Source organism: Camelus bactrianus, chromosome 18, assembly GCF_048773025.1.
Source record: "Camelus bactrianus isolate YW-2024 breed Bactrian camel chromosome 18, ASM4877302v1, whole genome shotgun sequence".
Classification (NCBI taxonomy): Eukaryota; Metazoa; Chordata; class Mammalia; order Artiodactyla; family Camelidae; genus Camelus; species Camelus bactrianus.
Genome location: NC_133556.1, coordinates 17738105 through 17760247, shown reverse-complemented (window position 1 = coordinate 17760247; position 22143 = coordinate 17738105). Strand labels below are relative to the sequence as shown.

Genomic DNA, 22143 nt, shown 5'->3' with positions numbered 1-22143 from the left:
TCACCAAATTACAGTGTCCGCCTTATAACTGCAGCGTGTGTGTAATTACAGCTTCTAACATTCTGCTCATTTCAGGTTCACAAAAATCTCAGTCCACACAGTCCCAGTGAAGGCTTCCCTGCCTCTTTGTCTTGGGAATTTTTGGCGTTCTCTTTGCAGTTTGGAGCATAGTGGTTCTGTTGTGTTACCTGGCATGGTGGCAGGTGCTGTGAGATTTTCAGGTACCCAGATCGACACTAAAATATTCTACTTTCATCCAAACTCTACAAAGGTGTATATGGAGAAGTCGTACTCCCCATCCACTTTTTCTCCTCCTGCCTTTATAGAGAAACACTTTTATTAGCTTCCTTTACTTTGTCTCCTTCTGGCATTTGTTTATGTAGGTACGAGTAATTTAGAACAGTCTTTCTTACCCCGCCTCACTTTCTTGCCCAAAAGGTAGTAGGCACCATATGCTCTTCTGTACCTTGGGTTTTGCTTTTTCTTTTTTGTTTTCACTTAAAAATATACTCTTAAGATTTTTCCATAGTGGTGCAGAGAACTCTTGGTCTCTATACCTGAGTAGTAGTCCGTTGTGTAGCTGCACTATGATTTATTTAAGCATCTCCCGCCCTATGACACTTGGCTCATTTAAAATCTTTTGTTATTATAAATAATGCTGCAGTGAACAACCATGTACATATATTATTTCCCGTGTATGTGGGTTTAACTCCAGAATCAATTCCTGGAGTGGGACAGCTGGGTCAAAAGTGGAGAAGCGTTTGGAATTTTGATAGACAGTGTCCAATTGTCCCCATGGGGTAAAACCAATTGGCTCACTCTCCAGGTAAATGTGTATGTGTTTCCACAGCTTGCCAGTGGAGACCACTGGGATGAGCATCTTAAAATTTCATTTTTAAAGTGTATTAGAAAAAAACATAATTTGCGCATCGATCCCACGAGTTCACACGCTTAACTGAGTTGTCTTTTTAAATAGGTTTAGGTAGAAATGGCATGCTGAGTTAAAGAAAAGCTCCAAGTAAGTAATATTACAGATTCGTATGGACACATGCAAAATTAGAACGACTCAAGACTGAAGTTTGAGAAAGTGTTACCATGATTCTTTTTTCTGTTTGGATTGCTGAAATCAAGAGCTTGTACTTCCTGTGTGCAGGGCACTGTGCTGGGAGCTTTAATCATCATAGCCAGTCCATAAGGTGGATACTGTTTTTATCTCCATTTTTATGGGGCAAGGAACCAGAGACTCAGAGTGGTTAAGGCACTTGCCTGAGGCCACACAGTTAACACCAGAGCCCATGTTTGTAAACTTCCTTGTGTTCTGACGGTATTTCCAACTGGGATCTTCAGGTTGGCCTTGCCTGTCTACCTCCTGGGAAATGTACGTTCGGGGTATATTTTGTGGCCTGCAAAGGTCCGGGGACGATACAGTCTGAATTTACAGGCTTCTGTGATGGCCTCCTCTGACTGACACCGTTGGCCTGTGCTTTCTTGGCCTTTGTGTTTCAACTCAGCTTCCTTATCCCTGTAGCTTTGCCTCGGCCCAGGCAGATTTCAGCCCACCTGTGCACAAAGCCGCACGGCCCATTCAGACTGAAAGAGGCTATTTTAGGTTTTGGTTTAGAGGTTTAAAGTTTTTTTTTTTTTTTTGATTTCTGATCTGTGCTTCCTTCCTCCTTAGCTGCTTGTGCCTGGAGTCAGGTGATGGACTGAAGATGCTGAGCTGGGATCTGCTTGTCCTTTGGTCCTGGGTGGGTGGGCGTTCACAGGGAAGACTCTGGTTTGGAGGTGGGGATGGGGAGCTCCAAGGGACTGGACACTGGCTGGTGCCATATTTGTGTGGGATGAAAAGTGTCCCCATCTGTAACCCCCTGTCAGGTGGGAGACCCTCTGGGAAGGCTGAGGAGCAGGGAGGCTGCCAGGTGACACTCAGGTGTCCCCACTCTCTTGCCCTTGCATCTCTGGAGCCTGACGGGGGTGCCTGTGCGTTGTGTGGTGATTGCAACCCCACGACCTCCATCACAACTAACTGACCACTGACTCCGTGCTGACCACTGTGCCACATGCTGTGGCGCCAAGGCTGGGGAGCCCTGGGCAAGTCACTGCATCTCTACGTCCCTCGATTTCCTCATCTGTAAAGTGGGGGCCAGTACATAGTACATTCTTCATATAGTGTTATGAGGATTCAATGAGCTAATGCCTGGTAACTCCACGAGCTCCTGGCCTGAGTAAATGCCCAATAAATGTTAACTCTGACTCATGGAATATTTATCGAGCATCTTCCGTATGCCAGGTACAGTATATGCCCTGGGATGTCATGGTGGGCAAAATTCCCCTGTGTTGCTTGCAGCTAAGTGTGAGAGAGATGCAATTAAACATGCGATTACAACACAGTGCTTTAAATGCTAAGCTGGGGAAGATGCTGGGGGGTAGTGCATGGAAATCATTTCTTTTTAGTTCCTCTCTACCATTAAAGCGTAAGTTCCATGAGAGCAGGCCTTCTGTCTCCCTTCCTCACAGTTGAATCCCCAGTGCTTAGGAAGAACCTGGCTCTCAGGAAACATTTCCTGGGTGAATGAACAAAGGAAAGCAGGAAGGAAGTGCTATTTTAGCTGGACCTGAATGATGAGGCATCAATGAAGTCGGGGCTTGAGGAGAAAAGAGAGTGTAAGCTGGTGCATCCCATCTCTGGAGCTAGGCAGACCCTGGTGAGGCCCAACTCTGCAGGGGGCCAGCTGGTTGACCTTGGAGAAGGTCCTGCTCCCTCATCTGGGTCTGGTTCGTCATCACTGCAATGGGAGTGAGTAACACCTTCCACGTGGCTGTCACTTGGCATGTGGGCTGCTGCCAGTCGAGGATGTTTTCTTTTTCCTTCCCTTCTTTGTGCCACTTGGCATCTGCTGATGCTGAGATGGAGAAGGTTCTTGATGATAATATCTGGTCAGAAACTGTTGACTCCTTCTCGCTGGGATTCCCTGCTGAGATGCATGGAAGAAAGTGCACAGCCAGCAAAGGGTTACTTCATTGTTAGTTGGGGTTTTGCCTCAAGTCTCGAAGTAGAGCCCATGAGGCCTTCAGAGACTCCTCTACGCTAGGTAGACCTAAGGAAGTTAAAAACCTGCTGAAAACGAATTTGTGGCTCCTTTAAGGTCAGCCTATCAGGGAACTCAGAGGGAATACAAGAACCAAGAGGAGAGAGAGAACTTAACCCCAGGGCTTGGAGTGGAGTTGACCCAGGCCACTCATGCCCAACCTTCTTAGGACAAGATCATGGTATCTGGACTCAGCAGCCTCCTAGGAGAGATGAACGAGAGAGAAAGATGGCAGGTACGGCTTTTAAAGCCTGTGCAGGCTCCGCCCACCGAGGCTGGGCCAATCAGTGTCTTGGAAACTGACCCACCCAATTGGCTCTCCTCCTTCTTAGAGACTAGGTAGGGGAATGAGAGAAGCCTTGAGCTCCCCCTACAGGCCAATACTAGTCATGAACAGGTGGGGGTTTTTTTAGGTGGATTTGAGGCACTAATTTCTCAACTTTAAGGTGAATTCTCAAAGGGCGGGCACAGGGGAAGCGTTTTATGGCACCGAGTGCCAGGACTCTTTCTAGGAACCGGATGTATTCCTTAGTCTTGTTGCCCAAGAATGGAAACATGGTTGGTTAAGCCATCAACTGGGAGTCTTAAGTTTTTGTTTTGTGATTTCCAGGACCTGCTGTTGTTACTGGGGTAACACCTCAATTCTCGAGCAGGGGAGGTGGTTATGGGGTCCTTCTGCATCCTGGGAGCCCTGCAGGGTCCCACAGCCAGGACAGGGCAGACCTAGCCTCTCAAAGTTAGCCCAGAGCTGTGCAAGGGCCAACTCTATCTGCCTGAGCACAGAGGCTTGGAATGTCACAAAAGAAGCTTTGTATAGCCCAATAAAAAGATGCAGGCCAACAAGTATTCATTGAAGGAGGATTTTTAGGGAGGCTTATTGAGATAGAGTTTTCATGCAACAAAATTCACTTTTTTTTAACATAAAGTAAAATTCACCATGGTTGATATACAGAACATGCCAGTCACCCCTCAAAAGTTCCCATGTGTTGTTCCTTTGTCATTAATCCCCTTCCAACTCCAACCCTTCTTAACCACCTGTTTTCTGTCCCCATAGTCTTGCCTTTTCTAGAATGTCATTTAAATGGAATCATACAGCATATAGCCTTTTATTGAAATGGAGTCATAAGGCACCTGTCTGACATCTTTCTCTAAGCCTAGTGCTTTTGAGATTCACGAACTACTGGCAGAAGTTCATTCCTTCCTACTGCTGAGAAGTATTCCATTGTGTGGAATTGCCACACTTTGTTTATCCATTCACAGGTTGAATGTTGAATGCTTTGGTTGTTCCCAGACTTTGGCTATTATCAAGTAACATGGCTGTAAACGTTCAGGGTTTTTTTTTTTTTTTTTTTTAATAGATACATACGTTCATTTCACGCCCAAGAGTGAGACTACTGGGTCATAGCTGATATGGGTATGTTTACCTATGTAGGAAACAGCCACATGGATTTCCAAATTGGCTCTATCATTTTGCCCACTCCCTAGCATTGTATGAGTTCCAGCTGTGTTCTCTCCTCACCAGCCCTTGGTATTGCCAGTATCAATTTTCTAAAATGTTAGCCATTCTAGTAGGCGTAAGGATTATTTTAAAATTTTTGAAAATAACAGTTTCCTAAGGGAGAAACACTTATCACTTTAATTGCACATAAAATAATTTCTGTTTATTTTCTTACTTGTCCATTTTCTGTCTCTGTTACTAGAATATATTTTGAAAAGGCACCTGCCTCAATAAATAAATGTGAATGGATGAATGAATGAATGAATGAATGAATGGATTAAGGAAGAGGTGGGTATCACAAAGGTGAGGATGTCAGATCAGCCCTGGGTTGACACTCAAGGCCCTTGTTTTTAACTTCTGCAATATACTCTTTCACAGAGAAAGCAAATTTCAGGCTGGGTTGGGGGAGAGAAGAAGGAATTTTTTTAGTGAGAGCATCTCTTGAAGGAGAAAGATATGCGCAGAGCCGGAGTCATGAGGGGTGTGGCATGTTTGGGAGTATGAACAAATCCTATGTCCTAAAAGCCTAGTATGTGTTTGGGGGCATATTTGGGATCACATGGGGGATGTTGTAATAATAATGCAAGAGTTTATACTGTTTACCATGTGCCAAGTGGTCCTAATACCTCTACATAGGTTAATTCATTTGTTCTTCCCAGTGGTCCTATAAACTTACAACAGTATCATTATCTCTATCTTACAGACAAGGAAAGTGAAGCACAAAGAAATTAAATAACTTGCCCAAAGTCATACAGCAAAGAAGCACGCAGGCAGTTTATGCTGCAAAATCTGTACCTTTAACCACTGCTCTACAGTTACGAAGGGCATTTTAGTTAGTTAGGGAACCGTGTAAGCTGCTGTAACAATTAGCCCCCAAATGTAATGACTTGAATAAGACAGAAGGTAGATTTTCTCTCAGCTGTCTGTCCAAAAGGGCAAAGTCTAGGGCCGGGAGGGTGGTTTAATCCTTCAACACATGGCTCCAAGTTGGGGTCCAAGGTGGTTGTTTCTACTTCTCACCATCTTCCAGTCGGTAGGCAGGGCTGAAGGGGCCAGGGAGGCTGTGCACCTTCCTTTTAAAGGAATGACTGAAGCACACACACCTCATTGGCCAGAACTCAATCACATGGACACACCAAACTGCAAGGGAGGCTGGGAAATGTAGTTTCTAGTTGGGCAGCCAGGCTCTCTGCTACAACTCCAGGGTTCTGTTATTAAAAAGAAGAATAGGTGATGGTGGAAAACCAGTAGTCTGTGCCACAACCTGCAGACTGTTTGTTGGACCTTGAACTCTATCCTGTAGATGATGAACTACTAACAAATGACCTTTAGGTGGGAGGTTTCATGCTGATACTTGGGTTTTGGATCCCTCCAGAAGTTGCCTGGAGGACAAAGGAGGGAGGAACAGGACCAAGGGGACCTGTGTAACTGATGTGTCTGGTATTTTGCTTGGCCCTCTGGAGTCCTTGCTGTGGGCAGGAGTCAGTAGGTTCGGTTCCCAGATGGAGGACTTGCAGGCACAGTGAATGTGCTGGGGCTGGAAGGGGAGCCATCAGCTGTCTTATTCATTCATTCGTTCGTTCACTCATTCACTCAATGATTATTTATCAAGCACCATGTCTGGGCACAGAGCTCTGACGGTGACCCCGACAGGTATGATGAATGCTGGGGGTCAAGTTCAGTTCTCGTGGAGTTCTCCAGTGATGCTTAGTGCAGCATGAAACCTTGGCATGCCCCACTGACGCTGCCTCTTGTTTGTTTCTTTTGACCGTAGGACCCCCGGAGCAAACACAAGTTCAAGATCCACACATACTCCAGCCCCACGTTTTGTGACCACTGTGGGTCACTGCTGTATGGACTCATCCACCAGGGGATGAAGTGTGACAGTGAGTACCGTTGCTCTCTGGCAGCCTCTGTGGCCTGGGTTGCTTCCTTGTGGAACCCAAGCCTGTAGCACATTCTCCCAAATCCTGGGTGGGCCAGGGTACCCCTTGTCTGTTGCTGAATAATAATTTATTTAGCTCATGATTCTGCAAGGCTATCCTTTGGGTCTGGGCTGGGCTGACTCATGCCTGTGTGGTGGGAGAGCTGTCTGGTCCTACAGGGCCTCACATGCATGTCTGGAAGGATGGCTGACTGTCACCTGGGCAGTGGGGATGACAAGGCCATGTGTCTTTCATCCTGAGCAGGCTAGCCATGGCCTGCTCACACAGGAGGTCCCAACTGCTTTAAGAGGGCAAGTCCATTGATCAAAGCAAGACTCATGGCAAGGTTCACAGTCAGTGTGGGAGGGGACAGTCCACGGGTGTGGACAAAGGAAGGCACGGACAAATCAGGGCCATCCCTGCAGCTGAGCGCACAGCCGTTTCTAACACTGACATGTGGGGCTGATGCAATTCTTTGCAGAGCCTGCCTTCAGCACCCGCAGGTTTATGCTAGAAGGGGGAAGAGAGTGATTCTCTGGCCAGGCTGGGATGGGACAGGACAGGCAGGGGGCAGGACTTCTCTGTATGCAGTGAAAGGCTGAATGGCCCATGAGCAGGTGGTGAGAGCTGCAGCTGCAAAGGGATGGGGGCTCCATGTGCTGGTGGCTCCCAGAGGCCTGTTGACCTGCCACAGGCTGAGCAGTCATGAGGCCAGACTGTCCCTGTCACAGGGCCGAGGACAGAGGGAGAAACTCCCAGGGGCAGAGAGTGACAGAGGAGTGTGGGTGTGGATGAGGTGGAAAGGAGCACGAGGGAGAAACACACTAGTACAGACAGAGACGGATGTAGGGGCGGACGACACATGTGCCCAGGTGTAGGAGGCCGTGGGCGAAGCTACCGAGGGACTCAGCTAGAGAGAGACTCGAGCAGAAGGAAGGACAGACAGACAGATGGCCAGGCAGAATGATTGGAAGTGACACAGAGAGAGATGCACTCACACAGGCAGAGATACAGAGATGGAGGGAGAGCAGAGAGACAGACAGAAACAGACACGGAGCGACAGGGACAGAGACATGATACAGGTGCCGAGTGTGAAACTCATTGATGGTGGGAGGCACACCCTGAAGCAGAGGACCAGAGACCAGCAAAGAGACATACATCCATGCAGGTACCAGGAGACAAATAGCCACAGGGCAAGAGCCACAGAGACACACGTGGCGAGCGAGGGCTCCCAAATAGACACATGGCAGAGGCAGGGAGAGCCAGTGATGCCGATGCCGATGCTGATTCCGATGCCTCCTGCCTGTAGGCCACTGATTCCTATAAGCACGCGGGGCACGGGAATGTGCCTCAGGCACATGGTGGGAGGGAGCTTGCCCTGACACAGGGCCCTGACACAGGCGTCCGGTTTCCAGTGGGCTCTCCCTTCCTCCCCACCATCCTCTCCCCACAACTCATTTCCAGTTTTGTAATTTGTCTGCTGCCCCCTGGAGCTTGGGCGGGCTGAGAAGGGGCACCCTCAGTACCTACCCCCTGCCCCCTGGGGATGCCATGCCCTCAGCTCCTGTGGCATCCCCTGAAATGCAGGCCCCCTGGGGTGACCCAGCCTCTCCTCCTGGCTTCTCAGACTGGAATGAGGGTCCCCCTAGAGAACATTGGATTCCTGGTTCACCTTTCTGAAGCAGCTTTGGTTCCAGAAGACTTAGGGAAAACCAACCCCACATTGAAAGAAGCACCAATACCCTATGGAGTGTGGGAAGGGGGCATGTATTCATCGTATCACACAGGAGACAGATTCAGTCTGCAGATACATTTCATTCCTCCCACCCTGGGTCTAAATTCTCTCGCAATTAGTTATGGTCGATACTCTGTTGCTCTGCCCGAATCCCAAGATGATGTCCCTCCCAAGGGGGTAGTTCATGGCCAAAGACGGGCAGATGCAGGGGAGCAAAGGCCTGGTCCTCCTGTGTCAATTTGGGACAACTCTGAAAGGTCATCTGAGGACGGGAGCTCTCCTCACAGCCAGCTCCCAACTCCCCTTCTCAGACTCTTTCCAGGGAACCCAACCTGTTAGCCTGTCGGTATTTAAGAATCGGGCGATGTCACATACAAATCAGGATTCCTGCTTATCTTAAAAAGTGGGAAAATCTCGGCGTCCTGCGCCTGAGTGGGGGCTGCTGTGTTCTCCCATTGGTGGAGTCCCGCTGCACTCAAAGCTTCCCTGTTACCTGCCGCCCGTGGCATTGAAGTTGGTGACTCTGGCTTTAGACATGTTGGGGGTGTGCGGGGTACCTTAGCCATCGGGGAGAACGGACACGTTTCACCTCCATCAGGGACTGGGGTGGGGTGGGGGGGTGGGGGGCTGGGAGGAGAGTTGGAGAAGCCCTTCTGATGAGGTCCGGCCAGGGTGGGCTGGTCCCCGCCAGCCTCGGAGGGAAGGAGGGGGACAGGAAGGGACCAGTGTGGGCCAGCCTGAGCCGTGACCCCTCCCTGTGCCCCCGCAGCCTGCATGATGAACGTGCACAAGCGCTGCGTGATGAACGTCCCCAGCCTCTGCGGCACGGACCACACGGAGCGCCGCGGCCGCATCTACATCCAGGCCCACATCGAGAGGGAGGTCCTCATCGTCGTCGGTAGGTGGCGCTGGGGCTCCTGCGCCGGCCCGCTGGTCCCAACCTGGCCGGACCGGAATGCTGGGGGAGGGGAGGCTGGTGGAGGGATGCACCGCGCAGCGGGCGGGGCGGGAGGTGCGGTGACGCTGCCTTCCTGCCTTCCTCCCCCGACCCCGTTACAGCCCTTCCCCGTAGCAGGCATCCTTAGAAACCGCACCCCCCCGCAGAGCTCCGCTCTCAGCACCTCCGGTGCCCTGGAGCTCAGAGATGGGGCACCAGGAGAGTACGCTGCTTTTCTCAAAGACCTCGAAGGTTCTGTCGAGAGCCAGTAGAGCAGACAAGATTCTGAACACCTTAATTTTACAGCAGGCTTTGGCCAGTGAACAAAAACTACTCTGAAGCCAGACACGTATGCTTTGAAATGGGTTTCATCCCAATATCCTGGAAAATATTCAAATTTAAATTATTTCTGTTGCCCACTTATTTACTAGTCATTTATTTATTCTCTACAGATCTATTATTTCTAGGTTTTTGTATAACGTAACAATGGACAAGAAAATTGGTTTACTCCCCCCTCCCCCCCAAAGACTTCCGGCTTCCTCTGGGTTCCCCACCCCTCCCCACTCCCCATCCCTTCCCACTCTTTGGCTCAGTATCTTTGGAGTGTGCAGTTCTGTTTCCTTTATTAAGATTATTGGAGAAAGGATGCTTGGTTCTTCCTCAAAATTTTCCAGTGGGAAAATAGAGTCTTGATGATAAACACCAGTTTGGGGGAGTGTTACATCTTGGGAAGGGGAAGAGAGGTGCCATGTGGATCCCTGGGGACTTCCCACGTATTTGATGTATTTCAATCTTAAACCTGATGTGGCTACACTAGTTCCTGTTCTCTTGCACTTTTGAAATATTTCATAATACTAAGGGATAATGCAGCTAGCTGGAGAGGTGCAGTGGGACCAGGGGACAGAGAGAAGCCTGGTGTCTGTCCCTCCTAGTGGAACATTCAGGAAATGCTTGGCTCTGACACGTGCAGCTCAAACAAAATGGAAATCCGCCTGCAGTGGACTGGCAGCTGCTCATCCATAAAGCTGCGATAAATCCAACACTGAACTGGACCAGAAGGGGACTAACACTTTGAAAGAATTCTCTCCCAAAGGCTTGTGACAAACCTCTTAGACATTATAACTAATAATTTAAACAAGGCTTTATGACTTGACATTTTAGGAAATTGATCATAGAAGGGATTGATTTTGCAAAAAGTGGTCTGTTTCTGAGGCCCCGGAATATTCAGAAGCCCTTAAGTGCTGAGCCTACACCACATAAAGGTTGGAAAATATCCCTGTAAAATATAATCCCCGTTTTAAACCGAGGTTTGTAACACCCAGTGAGCTCTTAAGGAACGTGTATTCCACCGAATTGCTTTTTCCTCTAAAAGCCAGGCAAACGGCTGACTTCTCAGAGGAATGCTTTTGAGGGTCCCCAGATTTAAAGCCCAGGGGAAGCTGGGTTTCCCCACTGACCTCTGAGCTGGAGGAGCAAAGATGAGGCCCTGCTGCCCTCTACTGTTACTTCCTGGGAACTGCATTGGTTTGTATGTCACTAGGGAACCCATCCAAGGCACAGTGCTCAAAACCAAACTGTAGCATAATGCCCTGTAGCCCATCCATTGCTCCCACCACAAAACAGAAGTGGTAAATTATGTGACATGATAGGGGCGTTAGCTAATGCCAGGGAGGTGATCATATTGCAATATATAAATGTATCAAATCAATGCACTACACCTTAAACTTACACCATGTTCTGTGTCAACTCTATTTCAATTAAATAGAAGACTTCCATGTTGCTTCTTTCAGTCATGGCAACAGCCTTGTGAAATATCTATTATTCTTGTTCGATGAATGAAGATGCTGAGGTTCAGAGTTTTGTTTCCAAGAGCTCACACCGTTTGTAATCAGCATCATTGTACAATAATAGCTAACATTGGAGTTTTTTAATGTCAGTCACTCTACAAAGCACTTACAGGCAATATCTTGTTTAAATTTTTTCAGCAACTCTGATGAGCCAAGTAGTATTTTGGTTCTGCCTATCAGTAAACAGGCCTAGAGAGTCACACACGTCATCACCGAGGTCTGGTCTGCTAGTACGTATGACGTACTAGGTTACTTTTCAGTTTAGTTCCCTGCACACACCATCTCCCCTCGCCTTATTTATTCCCTTTGTGATTTAGCTAGGTTACCTCTTACGTGCGTTTCTTGGGGACTTAGTTGCATTGTGTGCGATACAGCGTCTCTTCAAATTCAAGGTCACAGTCTTCCCCCTTAATCATACAGAGAGGCTCTGTTATATCTCGATCACAAGCGGATGATTTTCAGGCAGTCCCAGTCACGCCCATGAATAGGGGACATATGTGTTCCCTGGAGCTGCTGTAACAAAGTACCACAAAGTAGGTGGCTTAGAGCAACAGATATTTATTCTGTCACAGTTCTGGAGGCTGAAAGTCTGAAATCAAAGTGCTGGCAAGGTCGGTTCCATCAGGGGGGCTGTGACGGAAAGTCAGTGCCATGCTTCTGTCGTAGTCTCTGGTGGTTGCCATCAGTCTGTGGTGCTCCTTGGCTTGTAGATGCATAGAGATCGGACCTCTGCCTCCATGATCGCATGGCCTTCTTCCCTGTGTGTCTCTGTGTCGAAATCTCCTCTTCTTATAAGGACAGCAGTCACTGGATTAGGGCCACCCTGATCTCCTATGACCCCATCATAACTTGATTACATCTGCGAAGATCTTACCTCCAAACAAGGTCATATTTACAAGTCCTGGGGTTAGGACTTGAATGTGTCTTTTGGGGGGATGCAATTCAACCATAGCAAGGGGAAGGAAGAAAAGTTAGGGCTCCCTTAAAGTTAGGGACAGAATATCAGTGCACTCAGGGTTCCGACAGCACTCCTTGAATAGCTTCCAGTGTTATTAATAGCACTTTGTGGTTTTCCAAGTGCTTTGATGGTGATCCATGCATCCAGTGGAGGTGGTTGTATCACCAACATACAGACGGGGAAGCAGACCCAGTGAGGCTGGACGGCTTGTCTGATGCCACATGCAGAGCAGGGTTGAGCATCTGGGCCCCCCGACTGCAGGTCGGTGTGCCCCGCTATTGCCTCTTTGCCACTCCAGGCACAGTCAGCAGCTGGCCCGGGGTCATTGATTGACTGATGGTAGAAGGACGGATGCTTTGACTGCAGTTCTCTAAATATAGAGCCGAGATGGAGATTTTTGTTCAAGTGATTTATTGGGGCTGCTCATGAGAGATGAGGAGTGAGGACGGAGCAGGGAAAAGCGAAGTGAGAGTGTGGTCTCCACTGAAGACTAGCCTCAGCCCGATGCTGCGGGGTTCTGGACCACGCATTACAGCCCAGAGCCAAGAGGGCTGTCCTGTCAGGGTCAGACACTGCTAGGGACTGAACTGTGTCCCCCTAAAATTCATAAAACTCATATGTTGAAGCCCCAACCTAATGAAAAGGTGGTTGGAGGTGGGACCTTTGGGAGAGAATTAGGGTTGCGTGAAATCATACAGGCGGGGTTCTTACAGTGGGGTTGGTGGCTTTACGGCCATATAAGGGCACAGCAAGAAGGCGGCCGTCTGCAGGCCAGGATGAGGGCTCCCACCAGGAACTGAACTGACCTGCACCTTGATCTTGGACTCCCAGCCTCCTGAGCTGTGGGAAATAAACATCTGCTGTTGAAGCCAACCTGCCCATGGTATTTTATGACAGCGCCTGGGCTGGCTAAGGCAGTCAGTCTTTGCTACAGGTTACTGGGATCAGAAGTAGGAGGGTGGTGGTACCTCCTGGGCGCCATGGCTTCGGTGTGGCTGAGGGCAGCTCTTTGGACACTGGGGCAACTGTGAACCATTAACAGCCAACACTCATAGCCACTGGGGCATGGGTGCAGCCTGGAGGGGGAGCTGGGCAGGGTCTGGTCACCTGGGAATCCCTCCGATCTCCCGAGCATCCTTCCGGTTTCATTGTTGGGACTCCAGGCCCTCCTTCTTGATGTTGGCCAGACAGATCAGATATGGCCTGTGGTGTTGAGCTGCCCCACTTCATCCAGACTGTAGAGGCACATCCAGTGTTGGGACTTGCCACTCCGCAGCCTAGGATTCTTTGCTCTCTGCTCTGAATGTCACCTGCTCTTTGAAATCCCACCATCCCCAGAGGCACCAGGCCACAGGTGCTTCTGAAAGATCTGAAGGTGGCCTCATCTCCTTTGGCCCCTGAAATCCAGGCTTTAGATCTGCTGTCCACGGTCTTGCAAGTCAAGCTCAGAATGGAAATCCGATCCGTTCTCTTTCTTTAAAAAACTCATCAGTGGTGTCTCGTTGCCCTCAGGGCAGACTCAGTGTAATGTGAGGATCTCATTATCCATTCTCTGTCTCCCTGCTTTTCGTTTAATCCTCCATCCTTTCCAGGCTGCCACCCACCATAGGACACCTGCATACTCTGTTCCCTCAGTCTGGAATGTTTGCCTTCTTGTCTTTTTCCAGCAGTTTACCCTTCCCCTTCCTGTAGATCTCAGCTCATTTTCACAACCAAGGAAGCTTCCCTGGACCTCCCCTCATTGCAGACATTCATGGTACCCTGAACTTGAACTTGAGTCAGTTGTGGTTTTATGTTGGGTTGGTTAATGTCTGCCTCCCACTGGGTTTTAAGCTCCATGAGAGCAGGGCTGTGTCTGCTTTGACTCATTACTCTATTCCTGGTGTGATGGGCATCACTAAATATCCGTGGAATCAGTGGATGTCTGTATGTATGAAGGAGGTACCACTAGAGGATTCTGATAGATTCCAGGACTTCACAGATGATCGCCAGACCAATACTTTCTGGAGTGAGGAACCGAAGTTCAGCAGGTAATTCGGTTCCCACCATCATTCTTAAAGGAAGGAGATCACACAGAAAATCCTAAGGACCAGGTCCGAGGTCAACAGCAAGTGTTACTGGGACTGGAAGCCACCTGTCGGAGCCATGACTACCTTTGTTCCCTGGACAGTGTAGAAACAGCACAGAGCAGCGGGACTTGGGGAACCACAGGGAAACATATGGACAGATGGAGCAGGCAGGATGATCAGAAGCCTCCATCAAAGGTGTAAAATGCTTTAGGAAGCCCATGCCCTTATATATAAAATACCCCCGCTCGATTCAACATCTCACTATTAACAGAGCAACTAATACCCCTTTATTGACGTTTCTGTCTTCATTACAGCCATCTGCAAATCCTTAACCATACCCATAATTACATCTCATGAAAATTGGGGCTGTTCTTAAAAAAAAAAAGCAGAAGGAGCAATTTTTTTTGATGTTTCTCTTTGGGATACTCAGTCAGGGTTCTTGTCATTGTATTGCCCTGTATGGAACCTTCTTAGTTAGACTGAAGCAGCTCCCAGAAAGACTTAGGAACTCCCAGTATTGTGGTATCTACATCCCTCCCAAGGTCTGACACCCGCACATCAAGAGAAGAACATCAAAGAGACGTAAATTCTTGACAGGCTATTGGCAAAGGAGGGAACCACGCCCACCTATACACTAGATTCCAAAATAGGTTTCAGAAGCATTCTTAAGAGAAGGGAAACTGGTGCTGAAAGCTCACAGAAGCCCTTCTTGTTACGTAAAAAAACTGTTTCAAGATACAGAAGGCTTTGCCCATCGTGGGGACTCTAACGAGGGGGGACGAGTGCAAGAAAACCAATGAGGACCCTTCATCTGGATTTATTCCACTTGGGTAGCTTCCTTCTAAAACCAAGATGGCAGGACAAGACCAGAAGAGCAGAGGGAAGGCCTGGGTCTGCTGTGCCAGAGGGTGAGGTGTGAGGCGGGGTAGTCTGTGGAGTGATTAGGTGTTTACAGTGTGAGAAAGGTGGCATGCTGCAGGTAGGAAGGTGGGGCAGATGGGCTCAGCAAGCATAGATATTCATTCATTCACCCATTCATTCATTCATTCACTCGTGACTACCAGATTGTATCCACTGACAAATGAGATCTCATTTCTACCATCAAGGATCACTCAGCTTAGTGGGAAAGATAGATATGGATAATTATATTACAATGTAGCAAGTACTGTGATGGTACCATGTGAGCACCCAGAGCAGATGGTACCATGAAGCTTGGTACCAAAGGAAGCCATGGCTGAGCTGAGTCTGTAGGATATGTAGGAATTAGCTGAGTGCAGGGTGGATAAGAGAAATAATATTAGCGATGTTTATTGAGTTCTTATTACATGCCAGGCACTTCACACAGATCCACTCATTAATCTTCACAAGCATCCTCTGTCATGGGAATTATTATTGTCTCCATTTTATCTGTGAGGGAACTGAGGCTCAGAGCCAGTTAGGTGACTTTGCAGGAACCAGAGAGTAAGTGGTGAGTCTCAGATTTGAGCCCAGGCAGTCTGGCTCCACAGCCCTCAGTCTCACCACGATGCTGTATTCCAGGCAGCGGGAAGACGGCGCACAAAAGCCTGGAGGCTGGAAATGGCAGGGGATGTGGGAGGCTGTTAGCTGTGAATGTGTCTTCCCTTCCCTACGTTCTGGTTGTAAGCCCCTGTGGGATCTATTCCCTCCCTCTCCCAGTCATTCACTTGTTCATTCGACTGTATGCACTGAGTTTCCACCGTGAGTCAGGCATGTTCTAGACCCTTGGGGTACAATAGGGGATGAGACAAGCTGGGGTCTGGCCAGTTCCCTGGAACTCTTCGAATTTTTTCTCAGCTTTCCTCCTTTTGTTAACTGTGGAGAATTTCCTTCTGAAGGTTGAATTCATTGCCCTTTGAGTTTTTTTTCAGACACTGTCCATTTCCTCTTTAAAACCTGAGGTTTGGAAGTTTGGAACGTAGAGCCAGAATGACCTGAAGGCTGTCTGCTTTATGCTCTGCCAGATGCTTCCCTGAACTAGTTCTCTGATTTAAAGGGAAAGGGAAGAAAAGAGAGAGAAGGAAATGTAATGAAGAAAAATCCAGCTGGAATAATATTTCAAAATATTACCCATCAATTACAGGGATATCAAATGATCACAGACTAGGCCACTAGGGACCACTAGGGGGCAGCCTTTGCCTTCAAAGCCATTCTTCCCCAAAGGAAAGATGCCCAGATCTTGCAGAACAGAGTAAAACCACAACAGTACCATTGCCCATAATGCAAGGAAGTCACTTCTCAAGGCCACACGTCATGGAGTGGGGACAGGACCCAGTTCTTGTGGATTTCCCTCTCCCGTATACACTACTGGTTAGTACTTCCCCCCAACGTTTTATCATGAAAAATGTCCAACATACAGCGAAGTCGAAAGACTTTTACAGTGAACAGTCATTTGGGCACCACCTAAATCCTGCCAGTAACATTTACTACATCTGCCAAGTCACATACCCATTCACCTCACTCTCCATCCATCAGTTCGTCTTTATTTTTGACACATTTCAAAGGAAATTGGAGGCATCAGTTTCCCCCAAACACTTCAGCCTGCTCGTCATCAACAAGAATTCAAAACGTATTTAAACGTTAAAGTTTCGAGGTAAAATTTACGTACGGTGAAATACACATATCTTAAGTGTCCAATGGCTGAGTTTTGACAAGTGTGTAATCCTGACCCCTATGACGTTAATCCTCTTTTTTTTTTTTTTTTTTGGTGATGTCACAGCTGCCATTGAGGATCTGGTGAAACTGTGAACACTATTCTCAGAGAAATCCCTGCGTGTGCAGACAGGCATGGTGCCCCACACCCACCCACACCCACGAGCTCCAGGAACTGGGGGGGCCACAGTACCTAAAATCTCTTGGATTACATCATACTTAGTAGTTGTTAGATGTTGGGGGGTATAAATTGTAATGCAGTAAAATAGGCTTATTCAAAACACCTTATGTGTACTCATTGGAGAGCAAATTCTCTTAGAACAAACTTAGCAAGACACCCACATTATTTGTCCCCCCTTCAGCATTTTTGTAATGAAGTTGACTTAAATCCTATCTCTGTCTATGGAACGTGCATTATAGACAGTTGTCTGCATACCCGTGAGGCCAGGGCAAGGATCCTCTATCCTCCCTTCATGGGAAGCCTTTCGGCTTGTGAAGACATGCTGGTTGGTGTCTGGACACTGAAAGAGATGGAGTTGACTTGAGGAGAGAGAGGAAGCTGAAGTCTTTCTACCCAATGTTCTTTCTCTTGCTCCCTGAATGTCTGAGTCTCGTGAGAAATGTCAAGCCCACACTTCAGGATGTGCTGGGTGTTCAGTCATTGTTCCTAAATGCTTGCTGAGTGGTATCCGAGGGGACACTGCCAGGACCTGCAGGGCTGTGACTTGCTACCACTTTCGGGGGGGAAATGGTCCGGCAAAATCTATTAAAATGTGTATGCACACGCACACTTGGACTCTCAAATTCCCCTTTTGGGAATCCATCCTATTGAAATAAGACACTAGCCTGCAAGGAGATGACGTCCAGAACGAGCATGTTCATTGATGTTTTGTTTGTAGTGGCAAAGAATTGGAATCAGCCTGGTTAGACTAATACCCATTTTAGGGAATATTACGCAGTTGTTGAAAGCAGTGACTCAGAATGGGTATTCGGGGCTTGTATGGAGCTGGGTGTGTGTTTTGATAGGAACTGGTTACACAGACATATTCACTTTGTGAAAATTCATCAAACTGTACGAAGGTGATCTGTATGCTTTTCTATATGTATATTATACTTCATACTATACTTGTATTAATTAAAAAGTTTAAATAATAAAACCCCGAAGTCATTAAAACCAAAATGAAACACCAATGGGTTAGAGCTATAGCTATTGGCCTGGGCCAGATCTGGCCCACTGCCTGTTTTTGTAAATAAAGTTTTATTGGAACACAGCCACGCCCATTCATTTCCATATTGACGATGGCTGCTTTGGTGGTACAATCGTGGGTTCATTAAGTGGCCGTATTGTCCGCAAAGCTTAAAGTATTTTCTCTCTGGCCCTTACACGTGCCAGTCCCTGACCTGGAGGAACATCCCTTAAGTGAGAGGATTGCATAAAAATGTATTTAGTATGATCTCATTTTGAAGAAATAACAGTCCAAACAGACACCTGCTATGTGTGAAGTTATGTTTGTATATTTTTGTAAGGGTGGGAAGAAAGGTGTGGAAGGCTCCAAACTGCTGGGAACACTGGGCTGGCAGGAGGACTGGGGAGATGGGAAAGGAGAGAGACCGGGGGGGATGGGGGGCGGGCGGTATCATCTCTGTATATGTCTCAGGAGTCATTTCTCGGATTGTGGTAGATACGTATCACTTTTATAATTTTGGGGGAGAGGAAACAGAACAGAAAAATCTCTAAATAGGAAAAATTAATTTAAATAAGGTCTCCACTGACAACGGCGGTGAAAATTGAATGATGTCAGTGACAGAGTGTTTGTGGCTTTAGGAGGACTCGCGTGGTTCCCAGCGGGGCAGAGCTGGGCCCAGGTCCCACCTGTGGGGTTTTGAGCTTTCATCATCACCAGCCATGTGTCTTTATAGCGTCCACCTGAGGAGCTGGCCTGCTCTCTGACCCTCGTGGTGTTTCTATTTGTCATCGTCTGGCAGCCCATGTCACTAGCATCTCTGTCACTACTGTCCCAGGAAGCATGTCCTCTGCTCCCTGCTTCTTGCCTGGCAGGCAGCCCACACTAACCTGTTCCAGACCCCCTCCACCCTGCCTCTCGGTCTAATTCTTTGGACTTAAAAAACTTCAAATACTCTGGTGCCTTCTAATTCTGTTTTCCATGATGTGGCCTCCCCAAGCCTCCAACTTGGGGGTGTTCACACTTTAGAAATTGTAGGACCCGGCTGCTCCGAGTGTGGTCCCTGGACCTCAGTCTCACCTGGGGGCTGGTCAGAAATACAGAACCTCAGGTTCTGTGAAGGCCTGCTGAATCAGAATCTGCATTTCTACAAAACCCCCTGGTGTTTGCGTGCACGCTGAGATCCCATAACCCTTGCCACAATCTGAATGGCACAGGGGCTGCATCTCGTCCACTAGATGGCGGGGTTGACCGTGCTCTGCTCCTGCGGGGCGGCCGCTGGTGGAAAGAGTCTGGGCTGCGGTGTGCCACCCCACCCACCTTGGCCATGGCAGTTTCAGCCATCATGAAGCTTTGATGTCAGTCCGTCAGGGCTCAGAATCCCCTTTTGTCAGTGGCCTGCATGCCCTGGAAGAGATATGTGGCACAGAGCCCCTGGCTTTAGCCACTCATGTAAAATGACCCCGACTCTTATTTCTTTTTTTTTCAGTTTAGTTTTCTTTTTCCCTGGTGGGAGGAGGTAATTAGGTTTATTTATTTATTTTTAGAGAAAGTGCTGGGGATTGAACCCAGGACCTCATGCATGCTAAGCGTGCGCTCTACCACTGAGCTATACTTCCCCCCCCCCCCCCCGACTCTTCTCTGCTTTGCCTGTCTCCTGCCACAGAGGGAGAAGGCATACCTTGCTTTTCCAGTCGCTCACCCCCAGCCTGCTCTTCTCACTGATGGGCTGCGAGTCTGCACTAATTACAGGCCAGTATCGTCTGTGGTCACAGAGCTTGAGCTTTGGAGTCAGGCCTGAGTTCGAATCCTGCTTCCCCCACGTCTTCAGCAAACACTGGTTGGGTGCCTCCTACGTGCGGGGCACTGCTTACCGTCATGAACAAGACAGCCGGCACCTGCTCTTGTGTCCCTGATGTTCTTTCTAATGATGGGAGATGAACCCCAGCAAACCAATACTAGTAGTAAAGTAGTAATAAAGACTACGAAGGAAATAAAATAAGGCAGAGGGCTGGCACTTTGCGGGTCTTCTCAAGTCATCCTATCAACAGCCCTGCAGCACGGTTACTAATATCATCCCCATTTTACAGGCGAGGGAACTGAGGCACAGAGAAGGTGGCTCACGATGAGCCCAAATCCCACGGCTCGGGAGGGGTGGAGCTGGGCTGTGAACCGGATGCTGCTTCCAGAGCGATCTGCTCTGGAACACGGTCCACCCTGCCTCTGTCCTGCCTCGGTGGGGGGTGACGGTGGGTCGTAGCAGCACAGCAGCTCCCTTTTCTTGAACACTTCCCGGCTGCGGGCTCGTGCTCGGAACTCAGCCAGCACAGCCTCAGCTGTCGGCGCGGTTCTCCCCAGGCCGCAGGGGCCGAAATGCTGCAGGGCCCGGCTGCCTGGCGCTGATGGAGACTCGCTTCCCAGGGCTCGGTTTTCCCAATGCTCCCCGCTCACCCATTTTCCTCCTTTGGGAGCATGCACGTCAGTGTTTGCTGGGCTGTGAGGCTGATGGTGATGCCACTTCTTCAAGTTGACCCGCTCATGTTGCAGACAGGATGACTTCACTGGCCAAGACCTGCCCCGGAGGCTGGCTGAATTCCTAGGTGGTGAGAGGTGGACAGATGGGGAAAGCCTTCTCTTTAAACCTCACAGTGGTAGGGCCGGGGTTGGGTTATGTGGTCCCTGCCTGGTAGGGAAGGAATAGCTGGATGGCTCAGGAGGTTGAGATGAGGGCGGCGACAGTCCCCACCTCAGAGCTACCTGGTTGTGGGAACCCCACAGGCAGTCTATGCAAACGCTTAGAACACCACCTAGTACGGACAGGGGCGCCATGTGTATTGGCTGCTATTCTGGTTGGCGTGGTTTACCCAACCCTTTCTGAGTTCCCTGGCTGATCGTTTTTGGATTTCCTGAATTTGGAGTTTCCTGGTTAGTGGCCTTTCTGTTTCCTCCCGAAGTGGTGCGTTTTCAAGATGTGGTTTCTGGGGTGAGGAGTCCAGCTTCTCGGAGACCCTGCCTGTCATGGGCAGGCAGAGAGACGAGTCAGAGGCACCCCTAATAAATGTTAACTGTTGTTATCGCGCTTGTATTATCCTCCTGGGCACGATGTATCCTGGAAAACTTATAACATCTAAGCCAAATCTTTGATGAGATAGTGACTCTACCCAGAATGGCCTGAGAGGGGGTATCTGCCCAGCTGAGGAATACAGGGGACCTGGTGCTATGTCTGTGATTTTAACACACTGTCCCAACGATCTAGGCAGCCAGCATGTACTAAGCACTTCCTGTGTGGAGGGGCTTTACGGGGAGCATCGCTGGTAATGCTCACCTGGAACGTTTGACGTTGTACCCCCATTGTTCAGGTGAAGGAGCTGCAGCTTGGAGACGTTAAGTAACTCATTTCAAGTTGCACAGTCATGATGTGGCCGATCTACGGTTCAAACCCAGCTGTCCAATTCCAGGGCCTGTGCTTCTAACTTCTACCCCACCCTGCCTCTCTGGGTGCTCGAGCTGGGGGAACTGAGGGCATCCAGAAGGTGAGAGGGAGAGGGATAGAATAAAGTTCACAGTAGTATCTTGAGAAGGCGTTTTCACTTAAAAATAAAAAGGTATTCAGGTTACAGCGGGAAACAGGAGGATACAAAGTGGTCTGAGCATCTGGGAGGAGCGCATCTCCGTGGGAAAACCACCTTCTCACTTAGCGTCATGGATGCTGGGCCCTGCAAGGCTCCTGTCTCATTCAGGGAATCAGAGCCACCACACAGGCCGTGGAGCGAGGGGTTAACTGGAGGAATCTGAGCTTACACGAGCTTGGAAAAGCTGGGGGCAGGAAGCATGTGTCAGGAGATGAGAGGAAGGGCGGTGAGTGGTCCAGGCGGACAGTTGGTAGGGAATCCAATAAGCCAGGCACGCCGGGCTGCCAAAGTGCGTATTAATTAACTTTGTGAAGCTTCTACTAGTATCATACCTTGGGTCATCCAGTACAGGTATGCGGACAGCTTCTGGCTCACCTGGAGGCAGCTCTTGGATGCCCCAGCATCCTTCACATCTCAGGTGACGCTGCCCCAACTCCTTCAGCCATTTGCAGTTCAATCCCTAACCCACAACCCACATCTTCAAACACCGCACACCGGAGCCACGTGTCCCCTCGCCAACACAGACCAAGAACTCCTGCCGGACCGCACTCCCGTTAGAGTAGCATCCTGATCAAGCACAATGACCTGCGAGAAGGAGA

General features: G+C 48.9%; 1 protein-coding gene across 2 annotated transcripts in view; it reads left to right on the top strand.

The window, feature by feature from the left end:
- PRKCB (protein kinase C beta) overlaps positions 1–22143 on the top strand; it is a 297660-nt gene that overhangs the window by 151959 nt on the left and 123558 nt on the right. For both annotated transcript variants that reach the window (XM_074346195.1, XM_074346196.1), the window contains exons 4-5: positions 6362–6473; positions 9017–9145. In XM_074346195.1, the coding sequence (XP_074202296.1) occupies positions 6362–6473; positions 9017–9145 (241 nt within the window). The remainder of the gene's footprint in view (positions 1–6361; positions 6474–9016; positions 9146–22143) is intronic.